Here is a 13327-nt window from a genome sequence, read left to right as displayed (position 1 = left end):
TCATCCATTTTTTTAAAGTCAAGATTTAGTTAATTAAACGTCTTGGCATTTTAGTACTATCTTATTCAAAGGAAACTTTTAATATGTTTCAGTTATCAGATTTTGAACATTTCAATCAAGCAAGAATGTCACCTCATTCCAAACCCTGTCGTCATTGCCAAACAAAGAAAACACAAAGATGCTATACTACTTTGTCTCTGCTTTTTTGTTCATAAACATTACGAGATATATTGGTAAAGTATTTATTTGTACTACATTTGGGTGTGTTTCATCAACAATAGTGCATGTTGATATATCACAGTAAGGGTTTGATCATGCCACTGCCATCTTTCACAAACATATCAAGTCAGGTTTTGTTACTGAATTAACCCTAGACCCAGTATGTGGAGGTATCCCAAGCTTCTCACCTCTGAGTGTTCCTATTGTTCTCTCCAGATGGGAACTGGCTGCCATGACGACCAACAGCAACATCAGCAGGCCCATCTTCTCCTCCCACGGCTGACACCGCCTGAATGTGAAGCAGAACCAGGACTGTGTTTCCGGACTCTTGAGCTTTTATCGTTCGAATCACCTGAGCTCCGACGGACTGTTTTTTGTAGAATTTGAATCTGTATGGGATGAATTTCCCACATTCTCCAAGTGAAAAACTCTTGACTGACCAAACTATTCTACGTGAGATATATTTGACACCGTGAGCGGGCAAAGGATATTTTTTAACCTTTTGAGAGACTGGTTAGGTGTGATAGGAATTCTTGACACCTGTTTTTGTCTTCTTTCTAGCTTCTCTAGAAATCCAATCAGCCTATGATAATCCTAGACTTCTAATCCTGAGCACAGGAAGTGACAAGAACTTCACAGCTCACCTCTTGGTTGAGGTTGTCGTCCTGATGTTAAGAGATCTCCCCTAGGAGACAAAAAGGGGAACCTTCTGCTCCACATATTAAGAGACTAAGATGGTGATGAGCTTGTACACCTTGAAGCTCGGTCATAACGAACCTTTCTGCTCTTAATTGTCTCAAAGGTGATTTCAGGGCATCTGAAGCAAGCCCTCTATCCGCCTTGTAAAACAATCAAGTCCATCTACCTCCCTCGATAGCATGTATCATTGAGTCTCTAAGACTTTTCAAACATTAGGCATTCTCTTTCCCCCCGACAAAAAAAAAAGCCTTTACACAGGGAAGTTTGTATTAGTGGCCATTCTTCCAAGAAATGTGGAAGAGTGTGACTCACCCTGCAGTTTGTTTTTCAGTGCCAAATGTAGAAGGGAATCATGATGCAAATATATACTGTGTATGTGTGTAAGCACGTGGTCCCGTCTACACATAATCCTAGCCCACCTGCTTCTGTTTTCCTTTGGTTTGGAGGGAGACGATCACCAATATGCATAATGTAGTTGTCCCTCTTATAGACAATCCTCTGCTCATGACCTCATCACAGTACAGTGGTGCACATGTGTTAGTGTACGATGACGAGCCAAGCTAACCCTAAGCGGATGATATCAACACAAAAAGGGCTTACAAACTCACCACAAGGCTGGAGACTGACTTGGAAAAGTTTGGGATGTTTATTCACATTGTGTGTTTTATTCCAATTACACATTTTAGATCAAACTTTGAAAACACAGGATTGTTGGTGGTGGTCTTCTTTTAAAGCTTTTATCTTGATTCACTGAAGGATAAGGTTGGTGATATTCTATGTTTTTGATGTAGGTACACATCCCATAAAAAGACCAAACAAATCAATCCGTACGCCCTAAGTGTACGACGTGTTTCAACTCCACCCTGCCACATCATGTGCTGCTTTCTTTTTACTCAAAGGCACCAACTTGGAATTCATGTATTTCCTCAAGCAGCTGGGTAATGTTGTTTTAACAGTTGTACTCAAGCAGTCGTAAATAAACATTTTTAAGGACTCCTTTCAGTTGAGGATTTGGTGCCCTTGCAAGTACTTAAGGCATCAGAAGGGTGTATTAAGATTGACAAAGTTAACTGGCCATGTTCATTTTTATGGAAAATCTATCAGCCTTTGGAAAGTAATTTTACACAAAAAGTTGACACAAAATTGTTGGTTTTGGTCTTTTTGTGTGTTGAAAGATACAGAATATCACCAGACTCATCCTTTTGAATCTTATAAATGAGGAATAATAAACAATACAGCATGACATTGAAATGAATTACTTGGTGACTATGAATATATATATATAGGCAAAATAGTAACATTTATGCTGCCTGTTTATTTTGGAGTGAATAGGAACTGTTACCACACACGGTGCCCTTCAGTCCTGCTGTTCTGGACCCTGTGTTTTCTGCCTGGTCTGAGGGTTACATGTAATCTGTAATCAGCCTCTGATAGCTGGTCAGAATGAAACCCTGCAGCCTGTTTGGTCCCAAACATCAGGATTGGATAACACTGACCTCCACGGTAAATGTTTACAAATCAGTGTATTTCATGTAAAGCAGTGTAAACAATCTTAAAGCAGGTCAAAGTCACCAGATAACTGCACCAAAGCCAACCGTGGCATGTCAGGCCTTACAGAGAGGAGACATGTCGATGCTGCTTTTTGCCTTGTTTGAGACGTTTGCCTGCCCAAACCCAGTCTGAATTGTATTTATAGACCAGTGGTGCCAATGTGACTCAGTCTTATGCCCTGTAAACTGCTCATGGACATATCACACACTGGATATTCCTCAGTACCCCAGATACTTGGACTATACAACAGCTAATGCAGTAAAAACACAGGGAGGCTAACTGGTGTTAATGTAACACCTGATGGCAAAACTGATTTTATTTTATTTTTAAATGTGTGGTGTGGAAGTCAACTTATTTTAAGGATTTGGGTCCTTGTTGCGTTTGAAGATTATGGGTGTGGTATTTTCAGTCATGAACTCTTCAGGAATTTAACAGGAAGTAAATATTAACTGACAATGTAGACATCGGTCAAAAATAAAATACCTGCACAACTAATATCCTCAGTCACTCACTTACCTCCGGTCAGGCAATGCTCATGACAAGTGTTTGGGATGTATGCCTATTACATTTTAAAGGCAGTTACGTTTTTTCAGTACACTTTGGGGGGATGCTTTAGCAAATGTATGATCAAACTTGGCAGGGGGTCCTTTGCTTCACCAATACAGCGTTTGCCATCTAGAAAAGTGTATTATCACGTTATGACCCACACCGTAAAGTTATTCAGTGTGCTCGGTAATTATTTTCCAATAAATAACGGAACAGATTTTATACCAAGAGGTGTATTATTCATTTAGGGGTAAAAAACAGAACAAAGTATGGAGTGAATTTAGAGTCATTTTACAACTGTAAACACAGGCACCCTATGCTTATTGTTTTTATTTTATTCTTTGCTTTTCTGAGGGGGCTGTCAAGGGTGGTCAGGACTTCCTGTGCAGTATACTTTATTACTGTATCAATAATAAATCTGAGACAATTTGAGTTAACATTTGTTGTTATACTTTCAGTCTCTTGAGTGTTATCAGAACTTGTTGAGCTAAATGTTGATTTCCTAATATATGTGATATACTGTGTAAAATCACATATTTTGGGTTCTGATATAGACTTCATGTTGTGTCAAACTGCAGACACAAACAACCCGATATTTAATTACAGGAATACTTCACCCCAATATGAACGTTTTTACATCACTTACTCACCCAGTGTTCTCTTGAATTTATGAAGGACATTTTGATCTTCTCTTATTCCTACAAAGAATTCAGAAATGGAAAAGTTTTGATGAATTTTAGTGGGAAGCGTTTAAAAACAGCAACACTAAAACATCCGTTCCCTCTAAACTAAGGTTTGAGCAAAAATGCATTTCTTTGTGAAGTTATACCGCACACCTTATGAGTTGTTGAATGGACATTTTGATGAAGTTTTACTTTAATTCCTTAGGACTTTTATATGTGTTTTGATCATTCGTTCATCGTGAATACATGGGTAAAAAAAAAAAAGTCCCGCCATTATTTTAAGGAAACACTGGATAAAGTAACCCTAACCCCATTGTGATTTTTCTCCATTCTCTTGTTTGGAATCTAGTCTGCAAAATACGATGGCTAAAATTGGCTTTAGGGTTATGGAAGTCAGACTAAAAGGCAACACTAGATAGATGAAAACCATCATAAGCAACATGTTTTCTGAGAGGAAGACCTGAATTGATTGTTAAAAAAAAAAAGAAGCCAGATGTGTTACGGCTCCCTCTTGGATGTACTGTACGAGGCGCTTTATAGTTCTAGTCCTTTGAACCCTGCAGATTCCAGTTCCTGCTGACATCCAGAGAGCTGAACCTTCCCCAGCCGGCCTGTCTGATAGCCCTCATCGTCTCCTTCAGTGGGTACTCTGAAGCCATGGTGCCACCAAACCCCCCCTGGCTGTCAGACTACCCAATGGGACGCGTACGGCTGCTTTTGGGGGTCCCATCATTAGAAAGTGTCTCACCCTGAACCCCAGGTCCAATCTTCTCCTCTGCCTTCAGTAGCGGCCTGGCAGTTTGTTCCTGTCTGTCACCAGCCCTGTGCTATAAAGCCTGTGTTATCTGCAGTGTTAAGTGCAGGCCACAGACGGAGGGTCAGCTTAAAGTGAGGCAGCAGAGACACCCTGTCCCGCCTGGCCCCGCCGCACACAGGAAGCGGGGCTGAGTTGGGTCCCTCTGTCTGGCCCCGGAGCCTCCCCTCGGCCAGCAACGCAGGCGCTAATTGCAAGGAGACACTCGGCCAAATGACTCTCTAATTTCCCCTCAGGACTCAGACGATCCCTCTGGCCCTTGAGAATCAGACTGAGGATTTGTTCGGAGTGATTTGTTTTGTCTTGTCCCCCCCTAAACCCTGTGCAATTCCCTCACTCAAGTTCTAGTTCTCTTCTGCCAGATAAGTGAGGCCACCAAATTGGGCATTTGAGAGAAGAGGTGTTAAAAGAGCAAGAGCCCTTAGAGGATTGAACTCCAAATAAATGGAAAAAAGAGCAACAAGTCACCATTTATCAACATGGAGAAGCAACTTCAATTGGTGTTTTTCAATGGAAAAGTATCTGTAGGATGAGTTACAGCCTTTTGTAAAATGTTGCAGTATGCCTTGCTCATGCTTTGTGATGCCCTTAATCAACTGCGAAAGGAACTAATTTTGTGTGAGTGAGCAAGCCTCACAGTGCGTCACGTTCCCAGACCTGTAGCTTAATTCCCTTTCCAACAGGGGTTTAATTGAGTGACTAAGACACACGCAGTTAAAGCCCTTTGAAGACAAACTGCCATAGCTGACTGCCTCAGAAATCTGTTGAGAAATTAAACAGTGATGCATCAAGCTGTTTTTCTCTGCTGCTGAGACTTGGAAGATAATGAAAGTGCAGTTTGATGCTGTGCTCAGGCTGTTGTGTTCAATTTTAAAGCACCTCATGAAAAATAGCTTGGCTGTTATATAATGCTCACCTTCCCATTGTTTTGTTTGGATTTTACTGACTGAACTCTCATAATGTGAAGGGGAGTGGGCGCATTGGCATATTCAATGTGTAGCCTTTAGCAGAGGTTATGTTTTGTCTTTCATTGATTTAGGTGAGAAACTACAAGCAAGAACAGCGTTTCATCATGCATGCACTAAACACATTTCAGTCAGTATTTTCTGATTTCAGACAAGGGGAAAGAAAACCTCCAGAAAAGATGCTAATGATTATTTACTATTTGTATCTGCGACTGCATTTCTCATATTCACCAAAGGTTAGCATGACATTATGCCTCATTTGCATAACCAAATACACCATTTTAGAAAAGTGGATATACAAAACATAATTGCCATAATATTTGTTATGAATAGAGGAAGTGTCCTGATGATAGAAATTAGTTAACATATCGTTTTTTTATTTACCCCTAAAGACTGTTTTCTCAAAATGTGGTTGTTTCTGATACACTGAGAATATAAGAAGTGATCACACACCACACTTTCTTGTTTCATTCTAATCTGTTTTCTGGAGGTTTTTACTAAGGGGTTTGATCATATATCATAGCCTGACATAAACCTTATTTCATGTAAACAAACAAAATCCTCTTTAACCATGCTTTATCCGGACATGTATGCAAATGAGTAAATGCGTAATAAGACCAAGTCTTGTTTGCAAATGAGTGTACTTGAAGAATTAAGTAAGCATTTAAAAGTTTGTAAAGCATGTCAGGTTTTAGATCTCTGAGTTGCCTTAATTAGACCAACAACACATTTCCCCTCTAAACTTCTTGTTTCATGTACTGTTACAATGTGTAATATTTTACACACACAAACCAAATATTGGACGGAGAAATATAAAAACAATTGGACAATGTTGTTTTACATTCTCCTCTCATTAATCATCCAACGCCCACTCAGATGTATGTTGAGACCCTTTAGAGGGCTCCGACCCCTAGGTTGAAAACCAATGAGGTATAAAAACTGAATATAGAGTCCTGAAGCTGCTAACACATTCATCCATTAAGAATACTATTGCATTGTGGGCAATATAGCATAAACATGGTGTCATTTGTATGCAAAAATATTTATATTCTTGAATTGTACTTTTAATGGAGCATTTTCAAAGTGTAAAGGCAGTTTTGAAAACATTTTCAAACAGCGTTTTAGGAATTAGTCCCACTGTGTCAGGGTTTATGTTAGCTGAAATAACGTTTAATAACTTCTGTTGCAATAAGAATAAACGATAGGCTACTTGTGGGTTATCTGTCGCCACTTTTTTTTGTTTTTTTCAGTCTCTCTAAATACGCACTTATTTTGTTTTTTTCAGACTCTAAATAACCCTAACCCTCACCCACTATTAATGTTTGTTATTTTGAGAAATGAAAAAGTTCATGTGGAGGAGCCAGCTATCCGCTATTAAAAGGTGACGACAGATAACCCACAAGTAGCCTACCGAATAAACTAATGAATATTTAATAGCCACATACAACTTGTACAATACGACTTGTACAACTTTTCTCAATAAACGAAACTGCCTTTTTTTCCTTCTGAGAATCAAGTCTTAAGTTGATCACTCAATTAATATTATATCACTCATTACCTGGCCTATATATAACACCTATTTGCACTCATTACGAGCCAACACGAGCACACAGTGGCAATACTTCACCATACGCACGTGCAACATCACGTTTATAATTCCTAATTAATGACTCGCTTTAATGAGGTGGGCTACTGCGTCCCATCTAACGGGTTATTTATAGCACTCACTTCACTAAATATAACCCTCCTCGATCGTTTGTCATCGCGTCACAACAAGCAATATTACCCCGGTGTGTGTTTATTTTCCTCTGCCAGGCTGGATGGTCGTGTCTGGGGCTATAAATGGAGGGACGCGCACGAGGACTCGACACTCATCCTCCAGACCTGAGCCTGCAGGTAAAATATGATCCTCCTTGGTCAGCATTATTTTATCAGCTTTTACTTAAAGTGTGTGTTTCCGTATGGAGAATCTCCACATAAAATGTACATGTTTTAACTTTTTGTATGTTTTAACCCTCAGTTTAAAAAAATGACTATTTGGTGCAACACGTGCAGATGTCATGTCACTTCCCCGTGCACCTCTCATCCTCAGCACGCGGATCAGCGCAGCTCCTTCTGCAGGAGGTTCAGGTCAGTGACTCTCCTCCTCCTCCTCTTTCTCCAACACTTTCTCTGTGCTCCACGTCCTCTAGTGGCTAAAATCGAGACATGGCTGTTTAGAAAATTAAGACCCTGCTGCTGCCTGCTGCGCGTGCACCGCGGGGAGCATTTAATCCCGTTTTCTCCTGTCTGCAGACTGGTCACTTTTAATGTGATGCAAAGTAATGCAACAAGATGATGCTGTCAGTGCATTTGAATCCCAATGGGTTGGATAAGATAAGAATGCAGAATCAGCCTGGAGAACATCACCAGCATTGATAAATCACCTCGTAATAGATGTATTTTATTGCTTTTGTCTATTGGTAACTTTTTGTTATTTGTTAAGTTTACCTCAAAGTATAAACATGTGCAAATGACTCTAAAATGAACAATTGCGTGGAATACAAATACAAAATATCAATAACATTTTAATAAAGGATTTCTAGAATTAAACTGGGATTTAAAATCGTGCCTGTGAATTTAATTGGGGTTTTATAATCCCTACTTTAAATCTTGGTCTAGTATTTCTGAGTATCTCTCAAACAAAATCCAAATGAGGCTATCAATGACATCATGTTGTTTGATCATTATTATTATTATTAGGGTGCTGGGAGACAAACTGATTGGATTCCATCTGTGGCGTTTCTGTGTGTTTATGACGCCCGCTCTGAGGACACCCACTCTCTGAGGCAGTGAAGGCAGCACTGAAGCCCAGCCTCTCTTTTGTGTGCGACGCCCACGCTGAGGTCTGGCAGCTATAAAAGCCCCAGGCTCTCTCTGGATGGACCCAGACAGATACTGATCACACAGACACACTCTACTGAGACACAGCAGCAGTTTCCATAGGAACCCCTGAGGAAGAGACACCAAGCTCAATAACTTTTGTTTTGATTTGCTTTTCTCTTTGGGGAGACAGTTTTTTATGAAATGCAAGTGTGGCAGTAGAATAAACTTTGGCTTCTCAGCTTTAGTTTTCCTCAGTTTCTCTTCACACCTCTGACCTCAGTGAACCATGGTCCCTCACAGATCCACCAAAGGAGCGTCCAAAGCCCGACGGGACCAAATCAATCATGAGATCAGGAACATGCGCGCTCTGCTGCCCATCACCCAGGAGGACCAGGAGCGTCTCTCCTACTTACACTCCATGGCCGCCATCTGTGCCTACATCCGGAAGTCTGTTCTCCTCCAGGGTGAGTTTTCACACTTCAGTCATTCTTTTATGCCTTTAAGCCTCTTAATCTGCATTCAGCCTGCGTCGCTGTCAAAGTAAAAGTTTGCAGTGCTGCAGGGACCATTTCAAAGATAATCTGTGACAACCTGCAGAGATGCATGGAGTGTATCCGAGGCTGAACTCACTTCTCTCTCCCTCAGGACTCCCAGCTGGAGTGAGATCACACTGCTCGGTGCCACACGAGGCCTTCCTTCCAGCTATGCACGGCTTCATCCTGGTCACTACTGCACAGGGGAGTCTGGTCTACGTGTCACAAAATGCATCTGAATATCTCGGTCTTTCCATGGTAAGTCAATTCGGACATCTTTTGATACTTTAGTTGAATCTATATTTCTTTGTGTTTTATCTAATGGTAACAACTTTTTTTTCAGATAGATGTGCTCCAAGGAGACACTTTGTATGACATGGTTGAACCCTCTGACATTCATGTTGTTAAATCTAACCTGGACATTGACAGCAACTCATCCACAGGTAACTTTTAAGGCTTTGATATGTTTTCTTCAGTATTGATTTTTTTTAATGTCTAAACACACTGCTGCTATATCTATCTACCTACCTACCTACCTACCTACCTACCTACCTACCTACCTACCTACCTACCTACCTACCTACCTACCTACCTACCTACCTACCTACCTACCTACCTACCTACCTACCTACCTACCTACCTACCTACCTACCTACCTACCTACCTACCTACCTACCTATCTATCTATCTATCTATCTATCTATCTATCTATCTATCTATCTATCTATCTATCTATCTATCTTATCTATCTATCTTATCTATCTATCTATCTAATTCTTTGCTTGCCAAATGTCCTCCAAATGCTTGGGGATGTTTAATCATTTAATTCTGGTACAATCTCTAAAAATCCTTTCCTTGCATCTTTCTTCAGAGAGGAGCTTTATATGTTGTATGCAAACCTCCAAGGCCTTCAAGCTGCAGCAGGGCAGCTGCTGCTCCATGCTGGTGAGAGGGAGCTTCCAGTCTGTCCCTCAGCCTTACCCTTCCTCCTCTTCAGCCTGTCCCACCAGCCAGCCTCTGTTTGTGGCCCTCTGCACCCCCACAGTCGACCGCCTAAAGAGCTGTGACTCCAGCTTCTGTCAGAGCTTCAACAGTGTGCACAGACTGGATATGACTTTCACTCAGCTGTCAGACAGGTTCAGTACATTCATAGATCCCCCTTTAAACAGATATACAATGTCAATGTTATTGTATTAGTGACTAACAAACATTTTCCGTGCTTTGTTTTTCAGTGTTCTGTATTTTTTGGGGTATTCAGCAGAAGAAATGATCAGTCGATCGTGGTACAGCCTCATCCACCCTGAAGATGTTTCTTCGAGTGCAGCTTGTCATAAAAGTTTAAGTAAGTTTACAGAAAACAAAGTTCCATACACAACACTTTAACCATATTTAAAATATGTTTGCAGAACAGGTCAGACTTATCTGCATTTACACACAGCAAGCATACAGTAGTATTCACTTCTTCCTACTCCCTTTTCAAACATAAAATACTCGATGTTGTTGTTATTGAGAGTTTGCTGTATATGTTGCTGGTGTTCATGTTAGCTTTCTTAAAAACCTATATTGAAACATATACATATATATTAATCTAAGAAGGTTTGAATGAATGAGCATAGAAATGGCATTGTTAGTGTCTCCAATTTCTTAAGTAATAAGAAATGTAAAGATTTAGCTCTAATTTCATTGTGTGCATGTCCTACAGTATTTAGTGTGCTTAATAATAACCAAAATGTTCTCTTTCCTATTTCCTTCAGTGCAGGCAGACGAGGGCTTCCAGGTAGAGGTGGTGCTCAGACTCCAGTGCAAGGATCTGTCCTGGACCTGGATCTACATCCGAGCTAACAAGGACTCTGAGAGCCAGACTGTGAGCTGCACAAACTTCATCATCAGGTATGACAAACTTACATTTTTCAGTACACCTGAGATGATGTTGTATGAAAATGTTTATAAGTCAACAACCGACCTAATACATTGCTTTGCTCTTGTAGTGAAACAGAGGCCAGATTTCTTCAGGAGAAAATCAGCGGTGATGCCTTCAAGCCCTCCTCCCAGCAGGCGCCCCACGCTCAGAGCCCCAATCCAAAATGCTTTAAAAGGCAGAGGACGTCTAACAGCCAAAGTGAGGAGCCAGGTGCCAAAGTGAGGAGGGAGTCAGAGGAAGACGTTTACTATGTGGCGTGCGCTTACTCCCAAGGCTCCCCTGTTCCCCTGGGTGACAGTCCTTCTCTCTTCACCCCCCCCCTACAGCCCGGCCTCCTCCGGCTCCCCGCTGCAGCAGGAGGAGCTCAGCCGTGACCTCCTGATGGATGTGCATGGATACTCAGATCAGCTGCTGTCCTCCCCTGAGTGCTCTCCCTCCTATTACTCCTACCCAGAGGCACAGCTCACCTGTCACCAATCCCCCACCGACTCCCTCCACGCATCCGCTGAACACACCTTCGACCAGGCAGCCTTCGGGGCTCGCTCCCCGCTCCCCTCCTCGTCTCCCACCTATGATTACCAAGCGTGTACGGCCGAGGCTCGATTAGTTCCAGACTGCCTGTCTGTGTCGGACATGTGTGAAGGCTCAGTGGACTGTGCTCTGCATCAAGATGACTTTTGCCTCCTCGAGCAGCCACAGGGGGGCGGCATGGTCCAGGTGCATCATGTCCCTCAACATGTGTTGCCCACACATTCTGGCCTTCTCACCCCCAACCCGTCTCCCACGTCCACAGAGCCTAACCATTACAATGAGAGGGAGCAGGAAGAGATCAGTATTCTGGCTCAGCAGATTTCTTCCTTAGCCAGCAGCTTTTCCATGTATCAAAGCCCGAACCCGCTTCAAATTGTGGCTCAACCTTCAGTCGCTGACACCCTGCCCTCCTCCTGCGACTGGCACCGTACTCTCCCCTCAGACATTCCTCTGAAGCGCGAGATGGTCCTGGATGTCGCCGTGTTTGACAACATCTTAAAAGACCTGGACATGGTCCCAACAAAAAGCACCACGTCTGACCCTGGGGTTGTCCCGTACAACTACCAGCAGGGCCTGTTGCATTGCAGGAGTGAGCCTCATCAGCTGGTGCAGGGGCCCCTCTGTGTCTCCTCAAATATCGCAGAGGACCCCCTGCCTGCAGAGCAGTTCGCTGCCATGGATCCCTACAGTTTGCAGTTGGGACGCCATGACCAAAACACTGGGTTGCATCAACTCAATCACTATATGCAGAGTGCACTTCAGCAAGGTGATTTATACCTACAATACAGCAGTTAAATAATGATTTACTCTGATTTATTAACCGTACAGATATTTAAATTACAATGAACTAATGTTATTTCTGTCTCTTTTCAGATGGACTTACTGAGGAAAACCTGTACTGAAATAAGTCTGTGACTTACTGCACTACCACTTGTATGACATATTGTCAGGGCTGGATTCGAAGATGAATGCGACGGAAGACATTTAAAGGACATCTTTGCTGGGACACTGTTTCCTCAAAGGACTACTTTCTGAATTTAGAAAAGCGTCTGAAGTAGATCATGCGCTTTTCAATACTGCAGCTTTGTCTTAATTTCTCCACACTGCTGTCGACTGTGTTTTATGTTGTGCTGATGTCTCACATTTTATGAGAAAGGTACTTTTTAATAATGTGTCTGACAACGCTTACACGCTGAAATGGAAGTATATTTTTCTTCTAATGCTGAGTGACCGCAGTTTACTATCGAGCACTTTATCAATGTCATTGCCAAATGAATTTTATAAATGTGAAGGTATGCTGATTTAAAGGACTATATATATTATTGATTGGAGTTAGGTGCCTTAAAATCTGTAGCTTGATGACTATGACATTCATGCTTTTATGCTGTTATGAATACATACAAAAAGATAATGATGATTGTTACGTATTACACCTACCTCAATGGTACATATAAACACAATCCAAGTGTGAATTTCATTATTAAATTATATTTATTTTGACAACATTTTTACTCTCGCTTAATAGTTTTGAAATGTTTTTTATTCATTCCACTGATGTTTTTTCACGGCACTGGTACACCGTGTTATTACTGCAATTTGCTTGAAATGTGTAATGTAAATAAAACAAATGAAAAATGAATATGCGTTGTGTGATATGATGAGGGTATTTGAATGATCTTCGTCTACATAAACTAATTTCAATGAATGATAAGCATAAATCGCCACGGTGACTTTAACAGTAAAGCAGCCACTAGACTAATATAACACAATACCACATGTATATACAGTTAGGGCCAAGATGAACCATTTGAATAAAATGAGACAGTGAAATAATTGAAAGCACATTTAAAAAGAAACTGATTCATTTGGCTATTTGTGGATATTGCAACAAGGTGTAAAAAATAGTATTTTTTACATAATACAGTAGTTTCTAATAGAGATACAGTATGTAAGCCCAATATTAACTTTCTCTTTATAAAGGTTTTGGGATTTGGAGGGAT

At 41.2% G+C, this 13327-nt stretch overlaps 2 protein-coding genes across 2 annotated transcripts in view; both read left to right on the top strand.

Moving 5' to 3' along the window:
• The window catches only part of klhdc3 (kelch domain containing 3), a 30547-nt gene extending 27095 nt beyond the window's left edge, over window positions 1-3452 (top strand). Inside the window, exon 11 of the mRNA XM_034152414.1 lies at window positions 436-3452. Within this exon, the coding sequence (XP_034008305.1) occupies window positions 436-502 (67 nt within the window). The 3' untranslated portion in view covers window positions 503-3452. The remainder of the gene's footprint in view (window positions 1-435) is intronic.
• A 3730-nt stretch (window positions 3453-7182) lies between these two features.
• On the top strand, window positions 7183-12966 carry npas4l (neuronal PAS domain protein 4 like). The gene is given in 11 exon segments (XM_034152462.1): window positions 7183-7373; window positions 7498-7607; window positions 8643-8806; window positions 8988-9133; window positions 9219-9318; window positions 9747-10011; window positions 10108-10217; window positions 10630-10765; window positions 10864-11110; window positions 11112-12093; window positions 12201-12966. Coding segments are annotated over 11 exon segments (2343 nt in total). The 5' UTR covers window positions 7183-7319; the 3' UTR covers window positions 12230-12966.
• Window positions 12967-13327: the final 361 nt, after the last annotated feature.

Source organism: Trematomus bernacchii, unplaced genomic scaffold, assembly GCF_902827165.1.
Source record: "Trematomus bernacchii unplaced genomic scaffold, fTreBer1.1, whole genome shotgun sequence".
Classification (NCBI taxonomy): Eukaryota; Metazoa; Chordata; class Actinopteri; order Perciformes; family Nototheniidae; genus Trematomus; species Trematomus bernacchii.
The sequence above is the reverse complement of the archived record's forward strand: the minus strand, read 5'-3'. Positions and strand labels throughout refer to the sequence as shown.